The sequence below is a fragment of the Bactrocera neohumeralis genome, unplaced genomic scaffold (genome assembly GCF_024586455.1).
Source record: "Bactrocera neohumeralis isolate Rockhampton unplaced genomic scaffold, APGP_CSIRO_Bneo_wtdbg2-racon-allhic-juicebox.fasta_v2 cluster11, whole genome shotgun sequence".
Taxonomy (NCBI): domain Eukaryota; kingdom Metazoa; phylum Arthropoda; class Insecta; order Diptera; family Tephritidae; genus Bactrocera; species Bactrocera neohumeralis.
In genome coordinates this window covers 4234121-4261306 of record NW_026089624.1, presented here as the reverse complement: position 1 = coordinate 4261306, position 27186 = coordinate 4234121, and the positions used below count along the sequence as shown (strand labels likewise).

Below are 27186 nucleotides of genomic sequence, written 5' to 3'. Positions count from 1 at the left end.
CCATGGCGAGTTTGTAGAAATTCGAATTTGTTCGTCAAAAGCTGAGAACATGCCGAAAAGAATGCATAATGGCTCTACAAAAATTCATTTTCGAAACAGAAGGAGATTGACTGAACAGAATACGCTTACGGGAATTTACTAGATTTGAAAACGACGAGCGAGTTAATATCGTTTTCAGGATATGAGTTTAAAATATATTATATTTTTATTGGTACGCCGAAATGCGTGCCATTATTGATATTTTTAAAAACTGTTTTTAATATGAGATCTTACTGCTATTTATACTAGTGAGATGTGACTGTTGTTATCTGGATTCAACTTGTTTGTTGTTAATGAGATGAATTAGTTATTATCTGCTTCCCATTTCTTTGTTGAAATTCGGTGTATGTTATCACTTGTTTGTTATTGTTGAAATGCGACGGTGGTTATCGCAGGTGATTATTCCATTGCCAGATGTTTGTAGCTTACATGTTGAGAATGCATTTTGGTTGTTATTGATGACGTTTAGTGGAAAATTCGTTTACGTGCTTTGTGATAAGGTCATTAACTATCGCTATACAGAGAAATTTATCTGCATAGAAAACAGTTTGAGAGGTTCCGCGGTTTGAAACTGAAATTTGCAAAGCGCAACGTTGCTAAGCGCAATAGCAAGCAACGACGACGACGAATGTGTTGACGAAGATTCCGAAGACAACGACGACGGTGACCATGGTGATGTTATGCGCAGTTTTGCCGACGCTGTCGCAAGTAGCATCTCATTACGATGTCGGAGTGTGGTTAAGCGAATTCGAAGAAACTTCTATTTTAATGGGGTAGGACGAATTTCAAAAATTAATTTTTGCAAAAATATATCTACGAGGTTTGGCTAACTATTTATTTCAAAGATAGTGCATTAGATTTGAAACACTTTAAAGAAAAACTAAAAGTGTATGAATTTATTCGGAAAAATAACAAAGAAAGTATAGAAGTGAATTTATTCGAAAATAAATTAGCTAAGTATGACAGTAAAAATATAATTTGTTATAATTGTGGTAAAAAAGGGCACAAAAGCTCAGAGTGCAAAGTTAAATCAAAAAGGAAATGTTTATCATTAATATCTTAAAGTCGCTACGCGAACCTCTGTTAAAAGAAACAAACATTTGTCTAATAGGTTTTTGGTGAACGTAAGCCTTGTAATAATATAAAACCAATTGGGGAACTTAGTATTAACACAAGAATAGACAATCAAGTTTTTTGTTAAAATTTTTTGGTAGTACCTTCAAAGTTAATTGACATTGACGTGGTGATCGGGGAAGATTTTTGCTTACAAGCAGATATATATAGTACAAATAAATCGAGATGGACTTTATATTCAGAAAATTCCTTGCGAAAAAGTTGAAGACGTTTTTGCTATGATGAAAGTGGACTCATTAGTAGATAAATTTGATATCGATGAAACAAATAGTGGGGAAGCGAAAGAAAAAGTGCGTAAACTGGTGTGTGAATCAACAAATGTGCAAATTAATACTGTTTTAAGTGATGAAACACCACTATCGCTTAGACCACGTAGACTAGATCAGTGGCTCAAAGACGGCATGATTGAAAATTCTGATTTTAGTAGTGCTGTGGTTTTAGTGAAAAAAGAGACAGTGGTCCAAGATTGTGTGTTGATTATAGACAATTGAACAAAGTGTTTGTAAAAGATTGATTTCCATTACCTTTGATTAAAGACCAGCTAGACCGATGGCAAAATACAAATATATTTAGCACAATTGACTTAAACTATGGATTTTTCATGTGCCTGTGTCTGTATCTAGCCGCAACTACACGTCATTCGTTACACATGGCGGACAGTTTTTAAAAGTTCCATTTGGCTTGTCGAACTCTCGCGGTGTTTTCCAAAGGCATGTAAATGCAATTTACCGTGATTTGATGCATAGAGGAGTATCACTTCCCTACATTGATGACATAATTGTACCAGCAATGAATACAAATTATGCTGTGCGTAATTTAGGAGAAGTGTTGAATCAATGTAAATAATATGGACTTGTAAATAATTGGAAAAAATGTTAATTTTTAAAAAAGCGAACTGGGTCACGTGATTGAAAATCAAAAAAATTCACCATGTCTAAGTAAAATCAAAGCTTTAGTTAAGTACCCATTGCCGAAAAATTTAAAATAATTACAAATCTTTCTGGGTGTAGCCGGATACTTTTGAAAGTTTGTATCTTTATTTGCGTTTATTTCTAAATTATTATCTAATCTGACTAAGCAAGGTAAGAAATATAAAATTAATGACGACGAAATAACTGCAACATACTGAAGAAAATTCTGAGCAAAAAAACGATACAGACACTTTCGCTGACGGCTATTGTGACTTATTAGTACAAAAACTCTCAGACGACAACCAATTACATCCTATATATACATGAGCAAAAATAGTTCTGATGCTGAATGTAAATATTCCAGTTACGAATTAAAGATATTGGCTGTAATAGAAGCGCTGAAAAATTTTCGAGTGTATTTACTAATAACTAATAACTGATTGTAACGCTTTAACAAAAACACTTGAAAAAAAATATTTGAATAGGTACTAGAATAGCGCGATGGATCCTTTTTCTCCAAGAATACGATTGTCAGGTAGAACATCGATCTGGAAATCGAATGAGGCACGTTGACGCCCTTAGCCTAATGATGATAAGCTATAATAAGTTTCTTGTTTACTCACGACATGCACAAGAACGCGACGAAGAATTGAACACGATAAAACAAATTCTACAAAAATAAAGAGCTACAATGACTATTTTGAAAAAGATAGTATTCTTCACCAAATAGTTACACATTTTTTATTCCAAAGCTTGAAGAAAAAATATAAATGCATTTTGTCAAACAGAAATTTGGGTAAAAAGTAAGGTGAGTTGCATTCGCTTCATAACAGTCCTCTTTACACGTATCACATAGATTTTCTTGGTCCACTAGAGTCAAGCAATAAACTTTATAAACATATACATGTTCGCCATGATTGAATCGTTCACAAAATTCGTTTGTTTATACCCAACAAAGACGACCTCTTCAATGGATCTATCAGCCGTCTGAGAATACAAAGTACAACATTCGGAAATCCAAAACAAATTGTTACAGACCGTGGATCAGATTTCACGTTTGACGACTTTCGGTGTTATTGTGAGGACGAGAACATTAATCATGTTAAAATAAAGACTGGCTTGCCTCGTGCCAATGGTCAAATAGAGCGACTGAATACGATTGCTATTAATATTTTAACGAAACTGAGCCAGAATGATCCAAGAAGTTGTACAACTTCACAAACAGAAATTCCACATACAACAGAAGTATTCACATGACACCGTTTGAATTCTTCTTCTTCTTCTTAATTGGCATAGACACCGCTTACGCGATTATAGCCGAGTTAACAACAGCGCGCCAGTCGTTTCTCCTTTTCGCTACGTGGCGCCAATTGGATATTCCAAGCGTAGCCAGGTCCTTCTCCACTTGGTCCTTCCAACGGAGTGGAGGTCTTCCTCTTCCTCTGCTTCCCCCGGCGGGTACAGCGTCGAATACTTTCAGAGCTGGAGTGTTTTCGTCCATTCGGACAACATGACCTAGCCAGCGTAGCCGCTGTCTTTTAATTCGCTGAACTATGTCAATGTCGTCGTATATCTCGTACAGCTCATCGTTCCATCGAATGCGATATTCGCCGTGGCCAACGCGCAAAGGACCATAAATCTTTCGCAGAACTTTTCTCTCGAAAACTCGCAACGTCGACTCATCAGTTGTTGACATCGTCCAAGCCTCTGCACCATATAGCAGGACGGGAATTATGAGCGACTTATAGAGTTGGGCTTTTGTTCGTCGAGAGAGGACTTTACTTTTCAATTGCCTACTCAGTCCGAAGTAGCACCTGTTGGCAAGAGCAATCCTGCGTTGGATTTCCAGGCTGACATTGTTGGTGGTGTTAATACTAGTTCCTAAATAGACGAAATTATCTATGACTTCAAAGTTATGACTGTGAGTGCCAAGTCGCGAGTGCGACGACTGTTTGTTTGATGACAGGAGATATTTCGTCTTGCCCTCGTTCACTGCCAGACCCATTTGTTTTGCTTCCTTGTCTAGTCTGGAGAAAGCAGAACTAACGGCGCGGGTGTTAAGGCCGATGATATCAATATCATCAGCATACGCCAGCAGCTGTACACTCTTATAAAAGATGGTACCTTCTCTACTAAGTTCTGCAGCTCGAACTATTTTCTCCAGAAGCAGGTTGAAAAAGTCACACGATAGGGAATCGCCTTGTCTGAAACCTCGTTTGGTATCGAACGGCTCGGAGAGGTCCTTCCCGATTCTGACGGAGCTATTCGTGTTGCTCAACGTCAGTTTACACAGCCGTATTAGTTTTGCGGGGATACCAAATTCAGACATCGCGGCATAGAGGCAGTTCCTTTTCGTGCTGTCGAAAGCAGCTTTGAAATCGACGAAGAGGTGGTGTGTGTCGATTCTCCTTTCACGGGTCTTTTCCAAGATTTGGCGCATGGTGAATATCTGGTCGGTTGTTGATTTTCCAGGTCTAAAGCCACACTGATAAGGTCCAATCAGTTTGTTGACGGTGGGCTTTAATCTTTCACACAATACGCACCATAGAACCTTATATGCGATGTTGAGGAGGCTAATCCCACGGTAGTTGGCGCAGATTGTGGGGTCTCCTTTTTTATGGATTGGGCATAGCACACTTAAATTCCCATCGTTGGGCATGCTTTCGTCCGACCATATTTTACAAAGAAGCTGATGCATGCTCCTTATCAGTTCTTCGCCGCCGTGTTTGAATAGCTCGGCCGGTAATCCATCGGCCCCCGCCGCTTTGTTGTTCTTCAGGCGGGTAATTGCTATTCGAACTTCTTCATGGTCGGGCAATGGGACGTCTGCTCCATCGTCATCGATTGGGGAATCGGGTTCGCCTTCTCCTGGCGTTGTGCATTCTCTGCCATTCAGCAGGCTGGAGAAGTGTTCCCTCCATAATTTAAGTATGCTCTGGGCATCGGTCACTAGATCACCTTTGGGGGTTCTACAAGAGTATGCTCCGGTCTTGAAACCTTCTGTAAGCCGCCGCATTTTCTCGTAGAATTTTCGAGCATTACCCCTGTCGACCAGCTTATCAAGCTCTTCGTACTCACTCATTTCAGCCTTTTTCGTTTTTCTGTCTACTAATGCGTCTCGCTTCCCTTTCCAACTCTCGGTATCTATCCCATCCCGCACGTGTAGTGGTCGATCGTAATGTTGCGAGGTAGGCAGCCAGTTTTCTCTCCGCTGCGGCGCGGCACTCCTCGTCGTACCAGTTGTTCTTTTGCACTTTCCGAAAACCAAGGGTTTCGGATGCAGCTGTACGTAAGGAGTTTGAAATGCCGTCCCACAGTTCCCTTATACCGAGTTTTTGATGAGTGCTCTCAGAGAGCAGGAGTGCAAGCCGAGTAGAAAAACGTTTGGCAGTCTGTTGTGATTGCAGCTTTTCGACGTCGAACCTTCCTTGTGTTTGTTGGCGTGCGTTTTTTGCTGCACAGAGGCGGGTGCGAATCTTGGCTGCAACAAGATAGTGGTCCGAGTCGATGTTAGGACCTCGGAGCGCACGCACATCTAAAACACTGGAGACGTGTCTTCCGTCTATCACAACATGATCGATCTGGTTGGTAGTTTTTCGATCCGGAGACAGCCAGGTAGCTTGGTGAATTTTTTTGTGCTGGAATCTAGTACTACAGGTAACCATATTTCGGGCCCCGGCGAAGTCGATCAGCCTCAACCCATTTGGGGATGTTTCCTCGTGGAGGCTGAATTTACCGACCGTAGTGCCAAAGATACCTTCTTTGCCCACCCTGGCGTTAAAGTCGCCAATCACGATTTTGACATCGTGGCGGGGGCATCTCTCATAAGTGCGTTCCAAGCACTCATAAAAGGCATCTTTGGTCACATCGTCCTTCTCATCCGTCGGAGCGTGGGCGCAGATCAGCGATATGTTGAAGAACCTCGCTTTGATGCGGATTGTGGCTAGACGTTCATTCACCGGAGTGAATGATAGTACTCGGCGACGGAGTCTCTCTCCCACCACGAATCCCACACCAAACTTGCGCTCCTTTATATGGCCACTGTAGTAAATGTCACAAGGACCTACTCGTTTCTGTCCTTGTCCCGTCCATCGCATTTCTTGGACGGCGGTGATGTCAGCCTTTATTTTCACGAGGACATCAACCAGCTGGGCAGCGGCACCTTCCCAATTAAGGGACCGGACATTCCAGGTGCATGCCCTGATATCGTTATCCTTATTTCGTTTGCCATGGTCGTCATCAAAAGAGGGGTTTCTCATCCGAGGCTGTTTGTCGCTTTTCATTGGGATAGGCTTTTTACGTGGTGGGTCCCAAACCCAGCGCACAACCCTATGCAGGGGAAGTTTCGCCTTCTCACTTTAGCTCACCTTCGAACGGATGTTCTTAGGCTACCCAGAGGATACTTGGTCAAAGACCGGAAGTCGTGAGCTGCTTGAGTCATATGTAAAAGAATCGTTTCTGGCCACTCCCTAGTGAATGGCGATCAGAGAACTTTCCTCACTTGCGTGAACTTCTACACATGACCCCATCCTCCGTTTGAATTACTGGCGTTAAAATACCTGCAGCTAACGACATGAACATCAAACAACTTATCGAAGAAGAAATGACGACATGCAAAACAACAAATATTAAAGATTCAAACTGAAACAATAAGACATACAATCCTAGACGCAAAGAAGCTTACCAATATTCAGTAAATGATTTAGTCTCAAATTGAAGTCAAAGTATTTAGGTTCATACCAAATTACTGAAGTCAAAGCTAATAATACCTATGAAATTAAAAAAGTTGGCGTAGCTGAAGGGCCAAGTCAAACGACACTTGTGCAGAATTTATAAAACCATGGTTCAATTTTTATAATGAAGATGACGGATTATTTTCATTAACTAATAAAAGTTTTACGTTTTAAACTGTTCTAAAATAATATTAAACCGTAGTATCCGAGTTTCATTTTAAAAAGGAAGTTAACATATAAGCGTGCGGGTACAAACCCCACATGTACACCCAGTCAAGAAAGTATCGGGAATTCTTCATTTTCACCTCTCATCTCCCGTTTATATGGAAGACAAATAAAAACAAATACAAATAAGCTGTTTATGTCAGTCGACCTCAGTAGTGTTTGTCGAATTTTACAAAATTAAAAAAAAAAATTAAGGGAGCGGACGTTCCAGGTGCATGCCCTCAAATCGTAGTTCTTATTTCATTTGCCATGGTCGTCATCAAAAGGGGGGTCTTTCTACCGAGGCAGTTGATATCTTTTCATTGGAGGCTTTTTTACGTGGCGGGTCCCAAACCCAGTGCACAACCCTGTGTAGGGGATATTTCGCCTTCTCACTTTAGCTCGCCTCCAAACGGGTGTTCTTAGGCTACACAGAGGGTACTTGGGCAAAGACCGGAAGTCTTGAGCTGCTTGAGCCATATGTAAAAGAATCGGTTCTGGCCACTCCGAAGTGAATGACGATCAGAGAACTTTCCCCACTTGCGTGCACTTCTACACATCACTCCATCTTCCAATAATAATTATAAGAGTTATTCTGTGCATCAAAAATGGATTAAGTCGGTTGAATACTTCCTTGAGCCCACATATATATATATATATATATATTTTTTTTATTTATCTCAATGAAAACACCACCCACATAATTATAACTAATATCAGGATTTTCGAACATCCGGCTGAATTTATGATTGTATTCGAGGTACATCTAACTAATCCGAATAGAGTATATGTATGTGTATATAAAATTGTTTAGATTCCAAACCTCTGGTTGACGTTTTACATTTTAAGGTATTTCCTGGCTTTGGTTATTGCAAGAGTATAAAATGTTCGGTTGCACCCGAATATAGCCCTCCTTACTTGGTTCGGATTGATTTTGAAATTTAATGTTATAGAATTTACAATAGTAATTTCACTAAATCTTTCTAAATTAGATGCGAAACCATAATGGCTTACCGGAACGTGGTTCCTGGTCATCAAAGCTAGACTTCATATTATCTGTTGTGGGTCTTGCTATCGGACTGGGAAATGTTTGGCGGTTTCCATATCTATGCTACAAAAATGGGGGAGGGGCTTTTCTTATACCGTATTTCTTGACTCTAATATTGGCTGGGATACCAATGTTTTTTATGGAATTAGCGCTGGGACAAATGCTAACAATCGGAGGTCTGGGGGTTTTTAAAATTGCTCCCATATTTAAAGGTAAGCCCGATTTTATTTTTAACTTAAGTAAAAAAAGTTCTCAGATAAGTGGAAATAATGAATTTATACTGGTTTGCATTAACATCTAGAAGGAAAATAAAAGATACATAAATTAAAATTTTCAAGAATATTTTCGAATTATAAGTTTATTGCATATTTATTGCTTTTCCTCTCCACCTGTATGATTGCAATGAAGCTCATTTTCATCCGTATATTGTAAACAATTTTAAATCAACCTTTGTAATATAATTTAGAAAAAAAGTATATATATAAAAATCGAGAACCATTGAGGCACAATAATATTATTCAAAACATTATACTAAGTAATGAACAATATTTACAAAATATTCCAAATGGTTATATTTCCACTACATTTTTGAAATAATGTATGCGAAAATCTGATCCTCTGGCAAGTAGGACTAAGATGTTGTGTTATGTACAAATATCTTCGCCGGGTGGTTTTAATATTTGGAATTTACTCCACGAGTATTGTTTTTCTGAATTAGAGAAAAAATCTTAAGTAGTAATATCATCGAATCTTGGCATAGGCATTAAACAATTAAAATGTGCCGCATAAAATATTTAGAATGCAAGTAACAGCAAAAATGGACAGAACAAGTTTTACGCAGAAAGCTGCTTTCATCTATGTATTTCCACATTTACCGGCGCAATCACCCATATTACTCCACAAAGGCTACTTCGAAATTCAAGAAACGACTAGCGCAAAAATACCTATCGTAGAAAGACTCTATAGTCTTGCTACGTCACAAAAAATACTACTCTTTTTTGGTAATGTCTGTTAATCTTACATTTGCTCTTTAAAAATAGCTCTTTACTAAGCGGATTTCAATGTAGGCCCAAAACGGTTGGAGTCAAATATCCCAGTTTTGGTTTGTTTTGTTTTGGATGCTTTTGTATTAAGCGACTTAGCGCATTTGAAGTTTCATTTTTCAAGAATAAGCGGAGCTTGTCGATGAATCGACACCTTGAGAAAAACTAGCAGCTTCCTTCAGAAAATTTAAACTTTCCAAACACTCGCCAACAAAAAACACATCGAGTAAACTATTTCTTGCTTTAACTGCCCTGTGATGGTGCTCAAAAATGTTGTAGTTATTCACAGTACTACTATGAGCGAAATAGTAAGACTTTGTTCATAATTTTAATATACCTTAAAAAAAATATTTCGACGAATGTGTTTTCATGTGAAAGTTAAATTACAAAATATACAGTAATACAGCGAATTGGTTAACGAATATCGGAGCCTGTAAGGTGCTTCGAGTCTGAAGTGTTCCAGTCGTGATAAGTTATAGGATATAGACTCGAAATCGAATCGAAAATGCTAAGACGTCTCAATCAAAATGTTGTAGAACATTCAATATAAGGGGCGCCTTTACCTTCTACTTGTATCGCGGGGTTGTCTACGAATGTTCAGGAGGAATTTACACATAGATTTACTAGGGAAGTCCACCGGAAAAATCAATATCACGTAAACCATGGCAATAATGCTGCCTTCCATGGTGAGTAGTAAGAAACCCTTGGTTGTCGCAATCAAGATGCTGAGGTGGAAGATGATGATGATGTGCACCTTTAATTGCTATATTACTTACATATATTATATTGAAAACGTAGATTACTGTGAATAATGAATATGTCACAGTTTGACAGGATGTGCTATGGCTGTCGGACCGCTTTTTCATATTAATTTCCGCGGAGACTTTTCCGATCGCCATTTCACAGAAATTTCTCTGGCTGTTTCAGATGTTATAGTTTTGATGATGTTAGTGACCTCATTCTGAGGAAACGCAGTTGAGTGTAAAACCTGGAAGTGACTTTGCTGCTAAGGTCTCGTGCTATGTCGTAGACTTACGAATATTAGTAAATTCTGGAATATATTCAGGATAAGCCGAATGCTTAGGAGAGTGATCCGTATTTGGCGGTTGGTTTTCCCGAATTTTGGAAAAACAACTGGCAGACAGAATTTCCTAGGGGTATGGTTACGACATACCCAGTTTTTCCAAATTTTGTTTTGCTTGACTGCTGTTTATTGTACTTTTAGGTTCGTACGTAAGTCCTTGATTCACGATATTGTAGACGTGTTTTGATGCACCGCTTTCGTATTTTTTTTCATTCCTCTAGACCAATTGACACGACACTTTTTTTGAGCGGATGGCAAATTGTGTTGGATCCAAGGCAAACAAATTTTACAATCAAATGTTCACGCAATATTGGATGTATGCTGGTCTCACTAATGCCTATAGTTGTCTCAATCTCACGTTAGGTCACATGAGCTTGTAATGTCAGTTTGTGAGGAGAATCTATAGTTTTCGAAACGACAATTGATTTTGGATTACATTCACGAAATTCATTTTGCAGCAATCTACGATCTTAATAGAGTTCATACTCTGTGCATGATGCCGGGGAGACCTGGATTGCTTAATAGCACTTCCAGCGCCACGTTTGTCAGTAAACCTTGCACCCATATGCATTAGGCTTTGCGGAATCTCCTTTATCCATCATAACAATGATAATGTGGTTCCTGGCCACATCTGCAAATGATTTTAAAAGCAGCCTAGCTTTGGGAACAGAGCCCCAACCATAGTAAGACTCCCTATCTGGATGCAGTGCTATTGAAGAGCAACTAACACCGAAGTAGGAGGCCTTAGCTAGAAACATCACTGTAGTAGGAGTGAACTATTACTTGCTTCTCCCTGACGTCGTGATGCTGTGGTATATATTAACAGTCGGCACCCCTATGTAGGGTTCAGAAGGGTCCCTTCAACAGTAAAAGTAGAATATATATTTGATAACTTGGTTATGGATGAAGGAGAACAATTTCGTAATCTTCCAGTTGTTTTACCTGTATGCTTAATTTTTTTTTCAATATTTCTTTATTTATTGAATGTGCTTGGTAAAGTCTAACATTAAGTAATCAAATTTTAAATCTATGTAAACAACAGAAGCTAAAGAATGTGGTTGAGCTTTTTTGATTGAACGTTTCTCTCCAGTAGGCTGGAAGATCACTTCTGGCTAAATGAGTAGCGACGTCGCATCAGATTTACATAATTTCACCACACCAAATCACATTAACACACACACACGCACATGCACCAAAACACGATGACATTCTACGTTCTAATTAGAACAAAAGGACAAGAGAAAGGCGCTCGCGCACCTTTTCGTTGATACGACGTCGACCAAGCAGCATCGCTTTTCGCAGCCTCGCAGTATCCCGGTTCCCTTTCGTTACCCGCGTTTATATATTTAAAGTTTTAATTTTATATTAAAGTCATATTGCTAACATTTTCATCATTACACAAATATGTTATATATATGTATATTTAAAGGTTTAAACCACTGTTTAAAACTAATTTTATAACAACTCTAAAGTGAATTTTCAAATAAAAGGTTTATAACGATTTGCGGAATTTGTGCATTTTGGTTTTTCTTTAAAGGAAAGTGTGAGTGGCCTAGAAGGTGAGTATGTGTACAACTTCTTTTTAAATGTGTTTGATTGCAAGAATTTACCAAGGCATTAGCCAATGGGTTTGGATATTTGCGAAGTTTAGACACATATCTCATTCTGCTGTCCTCTATCTCCTTCTTTATCATAGGAATATCGGGATCTTTATAAACGTTGCATTACGCATGTACAATGCTGGACCCATGATTGTTCTAAGCATTTTATATTGGAACCTTTGTATTATCTCAATGTTAGTTGAACAGGTCGTACCCCTCAGTTGAATTCCATACATCCAAATGGGTTTTATGACCGCATTATATAAAAGTACTTTGTTGTCTAGGCTAAGTTTGGAGTTTTTGTTTAAAATCCAATTTAAATTTGCTGCTCTTAACTTCCTGCAAGTTATTGTACTCGCTATATGTTTTCGCCACGTGATCCTTCTCTCCAGGTGAATCCCAAGGAAAGTTACTTCACTCGCTTGGGGCACTAGGACATTGTTTATTTTAACTGTCTGACACGTTTCTGCTCTTAGCGAGAATGTAACATGCTTGCATTTTTGCTCATTAATATTTATACTCCAGTTGGCTATCCATTGTTCGACAAAAGTTAAGTGCTGCTGTACTACTCTTGATGCTTTGTTGATGCATTTGTTATGGCTTACTAGAGCTGTGTCATCCACGAAATTGGATGTCGATACGTTAGTAACTGTTGGAATATCTGCTGTATATATTATGTACAGAGTTGGGCCTAGCCTACCCTGAGGTACACTAGCCCTTATTGCTCGATCTTCTGATATGAAGTCTGCTCTTTAACTATACATTTCCTGTTCTTAAATATGACTCCAAAATTTTATGCAATATGTAAGGTTAAACGTTTTTGATTTCCATAAAAGACCTTCATACTAGACCTCAACGATCGCCTGTGCTACATATCGAAAAATAGCTGAACAGTAATCTCTATGCTCAGTGCCATGTTTAGCACGAAAACCGAATCGGTGCGTTGGTATTATATTATTTTCGTGGAAGAAAGCAGTCATCTTTGATAGTAACACTTTTTCAAATATTGTAGAAATACAGGGTAAGAGACTTATTTGTCTGTAGGAAGACGGCTGTGTTAAGTCTTTCCCAGGTTTATCTATCATAAAGATCTGCGACTTTTTCCACGAAATTGAATATAGCAATGTTTGGTAACTCAATTAGCAGTTTTAGAGTAATATGTATTATCATATCCCGATTTTGCATAGCAATTTGCCTTTTCCTCATCACTACGTGCCAAATTAACATTTAACTGTTACTGTCTTAGTAGACTTGGAATCTACTGGTGGCTTAAAAGACTTTTGGGCTTTCCAAACGGAGTTTTGCTTGCTAGAATTTGGACACAGTTTCTTTATATAATTTACAGTATGGTGTTCTACCTGACCTTTAAGCGCTTTTTTAACTTGCGTACGGGACGTACACACTGGCTTAACTGATTTCTAACCAACACTGCCGTGGCACCATGCGCTTTTCCATCCGGATGATTTGTAACATAGAGTCTAAATCCCGGTATATTGAAATTATTTTTATTTGTAGATGAGTTTCTGATATAAGCATTACATCTATGTATGTTTTTTTTTTCAGACAGAAATCGAATAATCTCTAATTTATGTTGGTTAACACCGTTAGCATTGGTACATTCCATATACAGATATTTAGTATGCTCATTTCTTACTTAATAAATTTTTCAGCATTTGATTTTGTGATTTTATTAAATCTTGCATCATGTTTTGCATGGCAGACATAAATTGTGTCATACACTGGGAGATTTGGGGCAGTTGCATTTGTACATTGTGGCCTTTCACTACATTTGCATAGTTTTCTTGCATAGTATTATTCTTACAAGTCATAGGATTTGAATTTTTATCTGAGATTGCTACATATAATATCATTACGGGGTGTTTGTAACATTTGGTTACGACGTGTTTGAATTCCGACAGACAATTTCGTTTTTAAGTCTTTATGTACAGAGCAACTCCTATAGTTTGCAATGGCATTTCCTGCACAATTGCTGCATTTTTATTTAAATCCTCTTTCTTAAGAGTACATTTGATGTGCGATGTATAGTATATAGTCACATATTGACATACAAGTTAGCGATATACATATTTTGTTATACAGTATACTGTACTAAGAATAAGAATACTCAAAAATGCAGGTACAAAATTAGGCAAACGCATCACGCCACTTTACCGCTACCCACTACAAGAACATCAAACTACAATTAAGGAATTTAATGACGCTACTAGAACGCCACTAACAATATGCGTCGCTGCCGACGTCTCGCTCTGTCGGCGCTTAAAATATTAAGTTGGTGATAATATAAGCTTAGATTTAAGTTTCACTTTTAATTCGGCTGTTTACTGCACTAGTTGGATATTACTCCAAAAATATAAAAATTAAAATTAAATACTTAACTTGTACAGTGCCTGACAAAATGTTTACACAGATAAATAAAATTGTAAATAAAAAGAAAAAGTAAACTCAATATAAGTTAACTGGCGCCTAATGAATTGGAGAATCACTTCATCATACAGCCTGAAGGAGCTTGCAGTAGAATTTTTTCAGACATCCTCATAGATATATAGAAGCGTGCGAGAAAGTGGCCATCGGGGGAACCTTAGTAAAGACGAAACGATTAAACGGGACACTTCTTCCAGTCATGCACGTTTTAATGTAAGATGTTAATTTTAAGAATTATAATTCTGATTACATTTTGATTTAATTCAATTAACTAATTAAGTGAAAAGTGAAAAAAACGTCATTTATCAGTTGTTGTTGTTCATTTCACAAAAAGTGTATGCGGAAAATTTTAGTTGAACACAAAAAAATAAAAACGAAAAATTATATAAAGGTTAGTTATAACTAAAACTTTAAAAAAAGGAAAAAACTTCCTATCCTACTACTTATATAGATTTATAAAGAAATATATATTTAGATTCAATATAAAATAAAAGCAAATTTAGCTAACGAACTAAAAAAAAAACTATAAAATAATCGTTATAATAAAATAAAATGCAATTATAAACTAAAATTATAATAATGGGTTGTCGAAAAAGTCTTGCGGTATTTTTATTGAATTTTTTTTTTTATTGAAATTGAAATGAATTTTTGATGACAAATGCCCAGCTCTTGACCCATGCTACGGCTGCTACTATGCCGGTCTCTTTCGACCAATTCAGCGATTTTATCGCAATTTTCGACCACAGGCCTTCCTGAGCGTGGCGCATCTTCGACCACCTCTACACTAGAACGAAAACGTTGAAACCATCGTTGTGCGGTGGAAATGGAAACTGTATCGGGTCCATAAACTGCACAAATTTTATTGGCGGCTTGAGATGCATTTTTGCCTTTATCGTAGTAGTACTGTAAAATATGCCGTATTTTCTCTTTATTTTGCTCCATGTTTGCGACGCTATAACTCACGAACGACTTAAAAGAAACGACAATCAATCAAACACGTGTTAGCGTGAAATGAGCTTTCCAAAAAGGTATAGCATGACCCCATGCGACGAATAAAACTAGAACTACACGCTTTCAGCGCCAACTAGCGAAAATACCGCAAGACTTTTTTGACAACCCATTATTATGTTGAAAATCAATATAAAATAACACCACACAAAAAAGAAACTTCTAGTCCTTAGAATCAAATTCAAACTAAATATCTTTGCGATTCACCACCTTCGGGGAAACCCTACAGAGATCAAACATAGCCACTTTTTGACTTAAAACGTCTCTGCGATTCACCACCTTCGTGGGGACCCTCCAGTGGTCGGATATAATTCGAAATAAAAAAACAATAATAACCATTTTAGAGGCTTATACAGCTATAACTAAAAATACTTAAAAAGGCCGCGATTCACCACCTTCGGGAGACCCTCCGGTTCTTACAATAAATACCAATATACCAAAAAACAATACAAAATTAATAAAATAAAAATATAATCAAATAAATAATCGAAATGACTAACCCAAGCAACCTTATTCGTCCACCAATAATAAATATCCCATCCGCACCCTCTCCTGCTAATACACCAATTATAGAGCAAGTAAACGCAATACCAGAATTAGAAGCTCTGAATAGAAGAATGTGAGAAGTGTATGCCTCACCGATCACATCAGGCAAACTAAACATAACGAACTTAGCTGTACAGATGAAGTAATTAATAGCGAATATAGGCAAAATATTGATGAACTAGACAAGGTTCCTGACACAAGCTCACCAACATTTTTCTCCTATTGTTCACATCCCAACACATTTAACCAATATCGAGGTTATCCTTAACCATTTCACTCGCCACAAATACCTCAAAGGGTATTCTAACCAAGCAGCACCACCTCAACCTATGGATATACGCAGGGAAAAGACCAACCAGTGGATTTTCCAATAATCAAAATTCACCAAAACTACAAAGAAATTTTCACATCAATAGTTCAGAAATCGAAAACGAAGAGGATAATTATGAACAGACATTAATTGAATACACGAACAAAACAAAGCTTATAAACGAGACATTTCCTAATGAATCTGAAGACTTTACAGACGTACATTTTTTTAGACTAAACAATTCATCACTTCCATATTTCGAGTGCAGAACAACTATCGGTAAATTGCTCAAATTCCTTATCGATACTGGCTCGAACAGAAATTACATACAACCAAAACATGTTCAAAAACCCATTCCTAATAAATATATATTCTACGTAAATTCAATAGCAGGTAATGTTAAGATAACTCACTATACAATGGTAAATTTATTTAACCCCAGAACACACACTCGGGTACAAATGTATCCACTTTCAACTTTGAAGTGTTGTAACTTTTGAACCGCTATATCTCTAAACCGCTAACTTCAGATCTAGGAAGATTATTTAGTTTTGAGTTCAAATTTAAAATTTGAACCAGATCGGACCATTGGTTCAGGAGGTACAGCCTTCCAAACACATTATATAGAGTAAGTTGGGGTATTGTGATATGGGTGTGCAATGTGATATGCCAGCATATTTCGTAAACTATTCATGTTTTGATATGAATCTTTCCGAGAATACAAAAGCAACTGTAAAAAACTGTTGCTGGAAAGCTGCGCGTGCTACTGAACACTTCGTTTGCTCTCAGTGTGCCAAAAAGTTTATAGTAGTGCGGTCACCATTATTTCAACGGGCGTTTCGACAAAGGATTATTCAGAGTTTAATTCATATTTTAGAATTCTAGTAATTTTTTCTTGATCTTTCGTTAATATAATTAACCGTAATTCAGGTAATTTTTAGCCCAAATAAATATTTTTTTTTGAAACAAATATTTTATTATTTCAAACTCGAGTTTGGCTAAAGTGATATAGTCAATGTTGTCCATTGTGATATAGTATATCATATTAAACAAAACATAATATCATACAACGTATCTTGTAGGTAAAAGTAATACTCTTCTTAAATTATAGTTTTTCGCAATGCCGAAGAAAGGGGAAATTCGTAAGTGGAATGCAGAAAACATGAAAAAAGCCATACAGGCTGTAAGAGCCGAAAAGATGGGAATACTTCTGGCATCGAAAACGTATGGTGTCCCATTTGCAACCTTGCAAAGAGCTGCCCGCAGCGATAAGATATTTGAGAGAAATGGAGGCAAAGTTTTGGGGGCTCACTAGAAGTGATGTGCGTTCGCTTGCATTTCAATTAGCAAAGCGAAATAATATTGAGAACCCATTTTCCATAATCAGGGAATGCGCTGGAAAAGATTGGTTGCGTAGCTTTCTAAATAGACATAAAACGGAAATAAGTTTACGCTCTGCCACAGGTACCTCAATCGAGAGAATCAAAGGATTCAATGTGGAAAATGTGAGCAAGTTCTATAATTTATTGGAGCAGGAGTTTGAGAAGCATAAATTTTCTGCAACTAGAATATGGAATGTTGATGAGACAGGAGTGTCTATCGTGCAAAGTAAGCAGCCAAAAATTTTAGCAGCAAAAGGCAAAAGGCAAATTGGTTGCATGACTTCAGCAGAAAGAGGATCTCTCATAACAGTTATAAGCTGCATGAGCGCAGGAGGAGCCTTTGTTCCACCATTTTTCATTTTTCCAAGAAAAAATCTCCCTCCGCTTTTAATGAAACATGCTCCCCCTGGTTCCGATTCTGCTTGTCACATATCGGGATGGATACAAATACCAATATTTACCGCGTGGTTTGATCACTTTTTGCGATTCACTAATCCATCAAAGGAGAACCCAATCTTGCTTATTTTAGATCACCACTACAGTCATACGCGACATGTTGATGTTTTGGATAAGGCTCGTCAAAATGGCGTCATTATCTTATCATTGCCACCTCATTGTACACACAAAATGCAACCCTTAGATAAAGCATTTATGGGTCCTCTTAAAACATATTACAATGACGAAATAAGACGATTTATGCGAGAGCAAGGCCGAAAGGTGACACAATTTGATGTAGTTGAGCTGTTTTCAAAGGCTTATCTGAAAGTTCAAACGGCACAGATAGCAATTAATGGGTTCAAATGCACTGGCATCTATCCCTTTGATAAAAATATTTTCCAGGAAAGTGATTTTATGGAGCAACGCCAAGAAAATCCGCTGAAAGATACTCAACCTATAGAAGATATATTTTTAGAAGAACCAGTGGCCAGCACAAGTCGGCAGCGATGAAAAATTTCGTCACACCTTGGCAGATATCCCAACCGCCTAAGCTAAAACTGTCTACCAGCTCCAGAGGCAAACGATCAGAATCGACAGTGTTAACAACATCACCATATAAAGCGCTTTTGGAGGAAAGCATCAGAAATGTTGAGAAGCGCAAGAAAAAAGGAAATGTAAAAGACATACCGCATTCACGTAAAACCAAAACACAACGGGCAACCAAAACTAGGGAAACTTCTTCGAGCGAGTCGGAAAAAAGCTTGCATCTTCCCAGTTCAGATGAGGAATGTTGGGCGGAAACACCACCTAGTAAGGATACTGCGTGCGCTTTTTGCAACAAAAACTTTGAGACGGATAAAGGAAGTATTGCTTGGGTACCATGTTTGCTATGCGACTTAGTTTGGGCAAACGTCTCCCTAAGCGTCAAGCAATATTTGTTTGCGAGTCCTGCCAAACATTTTAAAATTAAAAACAGTACACATTTTTTTGAATCCTTGATTGTTTCTATGTACATACTTGAATAGTCATGTTTTTTTTTTATTCTTAATGAATTATATTACAACAATACAAAATGTCGCTTTTTTGTTTTTAATAAATGTATTATTTAGCAATTCGTTCTTATTTTATTTTTTTAAGGAAAGCTTATAGGTAATGTGATATAGTATATCACTTTACCTGACATAGTATATCACATTACCCATACATTTTGGCGAAGTCGCTTTTTCGACCATCCATAGATTAATTGAGTTATCTTTCAAAGTACTTGAGATACCGAAATATCCCTTTGAGATATATTGCGCAATGAAGCAAGGAATAGTATTGCATAATTTTTGTAAGTATTAGTTTATGAAATTTTAAGTAATAGTAGAAAAACTTATACCCATATCACAATACCCAAACTTACTCTACGTAAACACACACCCGGGATACGTTTGTACCCCAATAGTAAAAATTATCATAATGATCAAAACAAAACATTTTTTATATTATTTTTTTATTTGAAAAATTAAAAATATTCATTTCACACATTATATTATTGACTTTTATTATAAAAATTATAAAAATGCATCTTATATCTAAGGAAAATCATGGCAAATAGAGCAATTTGTTGATGTGACCGAATGTTCAAGACACATTGGCTTCTTACATTTGGCGCACAGCTTTCTGGTTTTTCTACGGCGTTTTTCCTCTTGTGTGTAACATAAATAGCAAGATCCGGACACAGGTTTTGGCGTGCGCGCTGCGGCAGATGTTGATGGTGCTGTTGACACCATTGATTCCACCGGTCGGTTGAAATATGCTTCAATAGCAATTTTAGTCGAAAAATTTCGCGTCACTTGACGATTTATGGCTCTGGCTTCAATAATGGGCATACACAATGCTTCAGCCAAGCTGCGCAGGATCTGCTTACGCTTGTTGTTTGCTCTCCAAGGCATGTCCATGCAGTGGATATGCATTTGTGGCATCGCAAATCCACCAAACCTTGACACCATATTTAGCAGGTTTTGACGGTATGTACTGCGTAAACCGTGTTCGTCCACGGTAAGGAAATAATTGTTCATCAATCGTCAAGCATGAGCTGGGCTTGTAATGTGCAGCAAGATTATTGTTCATCATCGTCCACAACTCACTGATCGGTGCTGTTTTGTCAAGCGTGTTGCACGAGTGTTTTTATCGTCAAATCTTAGGAACCGCAATATCGAACAGAAACGGTTGACTCCCATTGTGGCGCGATATAAAGGATAGTTTTTGACGCTCCATAAATCTCGAACATGTTCTCCATTGCCATGGTTCGCACCAGTCATAATAAGTATGCCAAAAAATGCATACAGCTCTGTTATTGACACAGGCGTCCATGACTTAGGAGTTGTGTTTGGTTGCGCACTGTTGTAAGCATTATAAGTTTCTTTTGCTAACTTATTTGTGTGGCGCATAATTATATCAGCCATTACAACGTTCATGAAACATTTGAATATTTGCTCTATTGACAACATTTCAGTGCATCTAGCTGGTCCAGAACGTTCTCTTATAATATTTTGTCTGAGTACCTGACGACTTACATTTGGTTCTTTCATCCACTCAGTACCAACACGTGTAACAAATTTTTCGACACTAGCAGGTAATTCATTATTTTCTTCTACTTCTTCTTCTTCATCATCCTCATAGTCCGCATAATCAGGTAATACTTCTGCGGCACTTTGCGAAACTTCAGCATTGTCATCAGCAATTTCAATGTCATTGATTTGAATTTCTTCTTCATTTTCTGAGTCAAAGTCATAGGGAGCGTCATCGTCACAAATTTCATCAAATAAAGATTGTATATATGATTCTCGCTGTTCCTCAGTTAGCCTGCATAATAAAAAAAAATAGTATATGTTTACATTGCTGCTTATTTTACATTTTTTACCTTCTATATGCTGCACTTGATAAATATTCGTTTCTTCTTGAAGTCATTTCGTATCCAGTTATTTATAGTTTCAGTTATATTTATTTTCACTTCTTACACTTTTGAGCACGAAAACAATAATGAAAATATCAACAGGCAGCATTTATAACAACACCTCGTGTGAAAACAACCCTTGCAGCTGAATATAAAATACAAAACCCAGTTGTGTATTTGCTACCTACGTACCCATACCTTGCGCGACTTTTTTGCACATATCTTTTGAACCAGGTAGAATATTTCAATGAAATAAAAACCAAAATGTGTATTCGTTGTTACTCTACAAGTATATTATTATAAATTATATTATTTTGTTTTGCATTTATCAGGACAACAACAAAAACAAAAATCCACTGTTGCATGTCCTGACTTTATTTGCCCATATCGCTGGAACCAGTAGGAATATTCGAATGAAACAAAAGACAAAATACTTGTTACATATTAAAATATACATTTCAAAACAAAAAAATCATAGAAATCGGTTGAATAAGCATTAAAAAAACAGAAAAATAAGGTCCCGGGTACAAACGTATCCCGGGTGTGTGTTTACGTGGTATTTTCTGGGTGTGTGTTCTAAGGTTAAACAAAACGATTTCAATATAAAATTCTTTTTATTGCCACCTTCAAAATCCTTCGACGTAATATTAGGGAATGATAGCTTAAAGGAACTATCCGCCAACATTCATACGAAAGAAAATTATGTGACTATTTGCAATAACTATACAATTAAAATAAAACAGCAATCTGCAAATTCCTTAAATAATATTGGCATCAGAAGAGAACACATGACTGAACAAGAAAAATTTCATATCGAAATTTAAAAAGACAATACTCAACTTTATTTGCTGACTCAAACGAAAAGCTTACATTCACAACCATCGTAAAAGGTGAAATTAGAACTACAACCAAAAGGCCAATATATTCGGCATAGTATTACCCATATCCTATTTCCCTGACAGATGAAGTTGTAAAACAAATACAGGAACTTCTTGATAATAACATAAGGTCTCCTTATAACTCTCCGGTATGGATAGTACCAAGGAAAATTGACGCTTCAGGAAAGAAAAAATATCGATTCGTTATTGATTACAGGAAACTCAATACCGTCACCATTCCTGATCGTTATCCCATACCCGACATCAGTAACGTACTTTCAGAACTAAGAAAAAGTAAATTTCCGAGATAGACCTTAAAAGTGGTTTTCATAAAATAGAAAATACGAATTCACGAGACTACCATTCAGTCTCAAAAATGCACCATCAATTTTTCAAAGTGCACTCGACGATATTTTACGTGAGCACTTAGGAAAATATGCTATATAGTAGTATTAATGAAAATATTATAAAAAGCTCCCCATAATTTTTTAATAATTGTGGAAATATTTTTATTTTAATTATTTTTATTCAACTTCTATTAAAAATTATTTTGCACTCCTCAATTTCAATGTGTTATAATAGCATGTTTTGAGTTTTTTTTAATATTTAAACGTTGAAATTATTATTCTAAGTCGAATGCCACAGAAAAAATGTGACCTCAAGCGTTTCAACAGCATTAAACTGCCAAATAACTTATGCGCTGTTCTTGAGGAAAAAAATTAATGGATTCAGAGTATTTTTCCGAATATACAGAGTAATTACATGAATCATAACTGGCTCAGTGAGCGGGCTATTTTGTCAGCCAAAAATGTTGATGTTGACGAAATTAACTTTCAAATACAACAGTTGTTACCATGCGATCTGAAGTCTTTTAAATCAATCTTTACTGTTCTTAATGAAAATGAAAGTGCAAGGGTTCCAATTGAAATTTTAAATTCACTTGATATACCCGGAATGCCACCACATAATCTTCGATTAAAGAATGCTTCACCTATTACATCTGCGGAATTTGAATCCACCTCGATTATGCAATGGTGCGAGTTTGGCTATCAAAAAGATCACCGGAAATATTCTTGAAGGAACCATATTATCTAAAAAATTTAAAGGTGAAGTGGTCCTGTTGCTACGTATTCCAATGATACCATCGGATTCTACGATACCCTTCAGAAGAATTTCGTTTAGCTTTTGCAATGACGATAAATAAATCTCAAGGTCAAAAAATTTTCTTTTGTGGTTTAGATTTGTAAAAGCCATGGTTTTCTCATGAACTACATATACGTTGCATGTTCACATGTAGGAATCCCGCCGAATCTATTTGTGTTAGCTAAAAACGGATTAACCAAAAATATTGTGCACTAATTAAAGCTAAATTAAATTGAGATTAAAATTATTGATAATTCAAAATATTGAATATTATTCTTAAATATTTAAAACCATTTGTTAGAAATTTAAATAAAAAAACAAATATTTTTAAAGTAATTCTTTTGTACTAACTCTTACCAAATTCAATAGCATGAAAATTTTGTTCATGTAATATAACAAAAAATTTTGCCACAGCAACGTGTGACCGGATGTGCTAGTGTATATTATAAAATATATCGAATATTTTTTAGAGTAAGTAATAAAATACATAGCAATGTGTAAAAATTATCGCATAATAGTGTAAAACAAAAATTTAATCGTGTGTATACTTCTTCTTCTTTATTGGCGTAGACACCGCTTACGCCAGGTCCTTTTCCCCCTGATCCTTCCAACGGAGTAGAGGTCTTCTTCCTCCTCTGCTACCCCCGGCGGGAACTGCATGGAGTACTTTCAGAGCTGGAGAGTTTTCGTCCATTCGGACAACATGACCAACCAGCGTAGCCGCTTTCTTTTAATTCGCTGAACTATGTCAATGTCGTCGTATTTCTCATACAGCTCATAGTTCCATCGAATACGATATTCGCTATGGCCAACGCGCAAAAGACCATAAATCTTTCGCCGAACTTTTCTCTCAAAAACTCGCAACGTCGACTCACCAGTTGTTGTCATCGCCCAAGCCTCTGCAACATATATCAGGACGGTAATTATGAGTGACTTATAGAGTATGGTTTTTTTCGACGAGAGAGGACTTTACTTCTCAGTTGCCTACTTAATCCAAAGTAGCACCTATTGGCAAGGGTTACCCTGCGTTGAATTTCCAGGCTGACATTGTTTTTGGTGTTTACACTGGTTCCCAAATATACAAAACTATCTACAACTTCAAAGTTATGACTGTCAACAGTGACGTGAGTGCCAAGTCACGAGTGCGACGACTGTTTGTTTGATGACAGGAGATATTTCGTCTTGCCCTCGTTCACTGCCAAATCCATTTGCTTTGGTTCCTTTTTCAATCTGGAGAAAGCAGAACTAACGGCGCGAGTGTTGAGGCCGATGACATCAATATTAACGGCATACGCCAGCAGCTGTACACTCTTATAAAAGATTGTACCTGTTCGATTAAGTTCTGCAGCTCGAATTGTTTTCTCCAGCAAAAAGTTGAAGAGGTCGCACAATAAAGAGTCGCCTTGTCTGTAATCCATCGGCCCCCGCCGCTTTGTTGTTCTTCAGACGAGTGATTGCTATTCGAACATCTTCATGGTCGGGCAGTGGAACATCTGCCGCATCGTCATCGATTGGGGAATCGGGTTCGCCTTCTCATGGCGCTGTGCGCTCACTCCCATTCAGCAGGCAGGAGAAGTGCTTCCTTCATAATTTAAGTATGCTCTGGGCATCGGTCACTAGATCACCATTGGGGGTTCTACAAGAGTATGCTCCGGTCTTGAAACTTTGTGTAAGCCGCCGCACCGTCGATCTTTCGTTGACGATATCCTCAGACCCTTCATAGGAGTATGCGCATACGTGTACATAGATGATGTCCTAATATATTCAGCTAACCCTGAACAACATATGAAAGATATCACTAATATAATACACACTTTATACGCAGCCAACATGAAAATCTCGAATGAAAAGTCAAAATATTTTCAAAGACACACAGATATTTTAGGACATATAATTAAAAACGGTAGAATTACAGTAGATCCAGGAGAAATAGAAGCTATAGATAGGTTCAAAACCCTACAAATTTGAAAGACTTAAGATCTTTCTTGGGAATGACCTCATATTATAGAAAATTTATGAAAGGATTTGCATCCATAACGAAACCTTTAACACTCTACCTACGAGGAGAGAAGCTACGAACGACTTAATACACTCGCAGGAATCATCCGCGTCAATCAGAATTAAAGATGTCAGCGCTCCACTGAACCAATTTAAAACAAAAATTGTGATAAAAAAATGTGAACAAAATGCATTAGAAAGAGCAACAATTTTTGCAAACCACGAGAGATTTTATGTTAATTACGTCACACCACAAGACTTGATAGATACACTAACGAAAATTATCAAACCTAATATCACGACCTCATTTCACACTACACTAGAAACCTGGTATGAAATTCATGATATTATAAACTCTCCATTTAATATATGTAGAGAAAACGGTTTTTTGTCAAAATCTATTAAAGGACATTACGAGTGAAGAGGATAGAGAATTGTAGTTAAACATACGAATGAAAGAGCACATAGAAACGCAAAAAATAATACATTAGAGATACAAGAAACTTGCTATTGGCCAAATATAAAAAGATGTAATTCGACTAACTAGAAATTTTAGCATTTGTAAAGAGAACAAACACTTACGAAAAGTGAAAATTTCCACAAACACAGCCAATAATTCCAAAAAAAGGCACCCAAAACAAGGCAAGCCAAAAAGGAAAATGGTGTTGAATTTTAGAAAATTGACGCTAACTAAAAACTACATTTTAAGAGAAAAGAAAGCATCATAAGAAACATGCAAAAATAATTATTTACTATATACAATAATTAATTATTATAAGGCGACTTCAAGCCTAGATGTTTGGAAATGAGGACATTTCATTTTAACACAGGAGAGAGTTAAAGAACGTATTCCTAATAATAGTAACAAACATTAAAACAATCCTAAACCAACTAGTATACCGGTTATTGACATACTCGAATATGCAGACACGCATGTACATCTTCTTCTTCTTAATTGAGTAGACACCGCTTACGCGATTATAGCCGAGTTAACAACAGCGCGCCAGTCGTTTCTTCTTTTCGCAAGGTGGCGCCAATTGGAGACTCCAAGCAAAGTCAGGTCCTTCTCCACTTGGTCCTTCCAACGGAGTGGAGGTCTTCCTCTTCCTCTGCTTCCCCCGGCGGGTACTGAGTCGAATACTTTCAGAGCTGGAGTGTTTTCATCCATCCGGACAACATGACTTAGCCAGCGTAGCCGCTGTCTTTTAATTCGCTGAACTATGTCAATGTCGTCGCATATCTCGTACAGCTCATCGTTCCATCGAATGCGATATTCGCCGAGGCCAATGCGCAAAGGACCATAAATCTTTCGCCGCACTTTTCTCTCAAAAACTCGTAACGTCGACTCATCGGTTGTTGTCATCGCCCAAGCCTCTGCACCATACAGCAGGACGGGAATTATGAGCGACTTATAGAGTTTGGCTTTTGTTCGTCGAGAGAGGACTTTACTTTTCAATTGCCTACTCAGTACCGAAGTAGCACCTGTTGGCAACAGTTATTCTGCGTTGGATTTCCAAGTTGACACTGTTGGTGGTGTTAATGCTGGTTCCTAAATAGACGAAATTATCTACAACTTCAAAGTTATGACTGTCAACAGTGACGTGAGAGCCAAGTCGCGAGTGCGACGACTGTTTGTTTGATGACAGGAGATATTTCGTCTTGCCCTCGTTCACTGCCAGACCCATTTTCTGTGCTTCCTTGTCCAGCCTGGAGAAAGCAGAACTAACGGCGCGGGTGTTAAGGCCGATGATATCAATACCATCGGCATACGGTAGCAGCTGTACACTCTTATAGAAGATGGTACCTTCTCTATTTAGTTCTGCAGCTCGAACTATTTTCTCCAGAAGCAGGTTGAAAAAGTCACACGATAGGGAATCGCCTTGTCTGAAACCTCGTTTGGTGTCGAACGGCTCGGAGAGGTCCTTCCCGATCCTGACGGAGCTTTTGGTGTTACTCAACGTCAGTTTACACAGCATTATTAGTTTTGCGGGGATACCAACTTCAGACATCGCGGCATAAAGGCAGCTCCTTTTCGTGCTGTCGAAAGCAGGTTTGAAATCAACGAAGAGGTGGTGTGTGTCGATTCTTCTTTCACGGCTCTTTTCCAAGATTTGGCGCATGGTGAATATCTGGTCGGTTGCTGATTTTCCAGGTCTGAAGCCACACAGATAAGGTCCAATCAGTTTGTTGACGGTGGGCTTTAATCTATCACACAATACGCACCATAGAACCTTATATGCGATGTTGAGGAGGCTAATCCCACGGTAGTTGGCGCAGATTGTGGGGTCTCCATTTATATGGAT

At 37.5% G+C, this 27186-nt stretch overlaps 1 protein-coding gene across 1 annotated transcript; it reads left to right on the top strand.

Annotated features, from left to right (window-relative positions):
- Window positions 1–16867: 16867 nt before the first annotated feature.
- On the top strand, window positions 16868–18996 carry LOC126765703 (uncharacterized). The gene is made up of 2 exons (XM_050483438.1): window positions 16868–17033; window positions 17215–18996. The coding sequence occupies exon 2, from the start codon at window positions 17330–17332 to the stop codon at window positions 18431–18433; it is 1104 nt and encodes a 367-aa protein (XP_050339395.1). The 5' UTR covers window positions 16868–17033; window positions 17215–17329; the 3' UTR covers window positions 18434–18996.
- Window positions 18997–27186: the final 8190 nt, after the last annotated feature.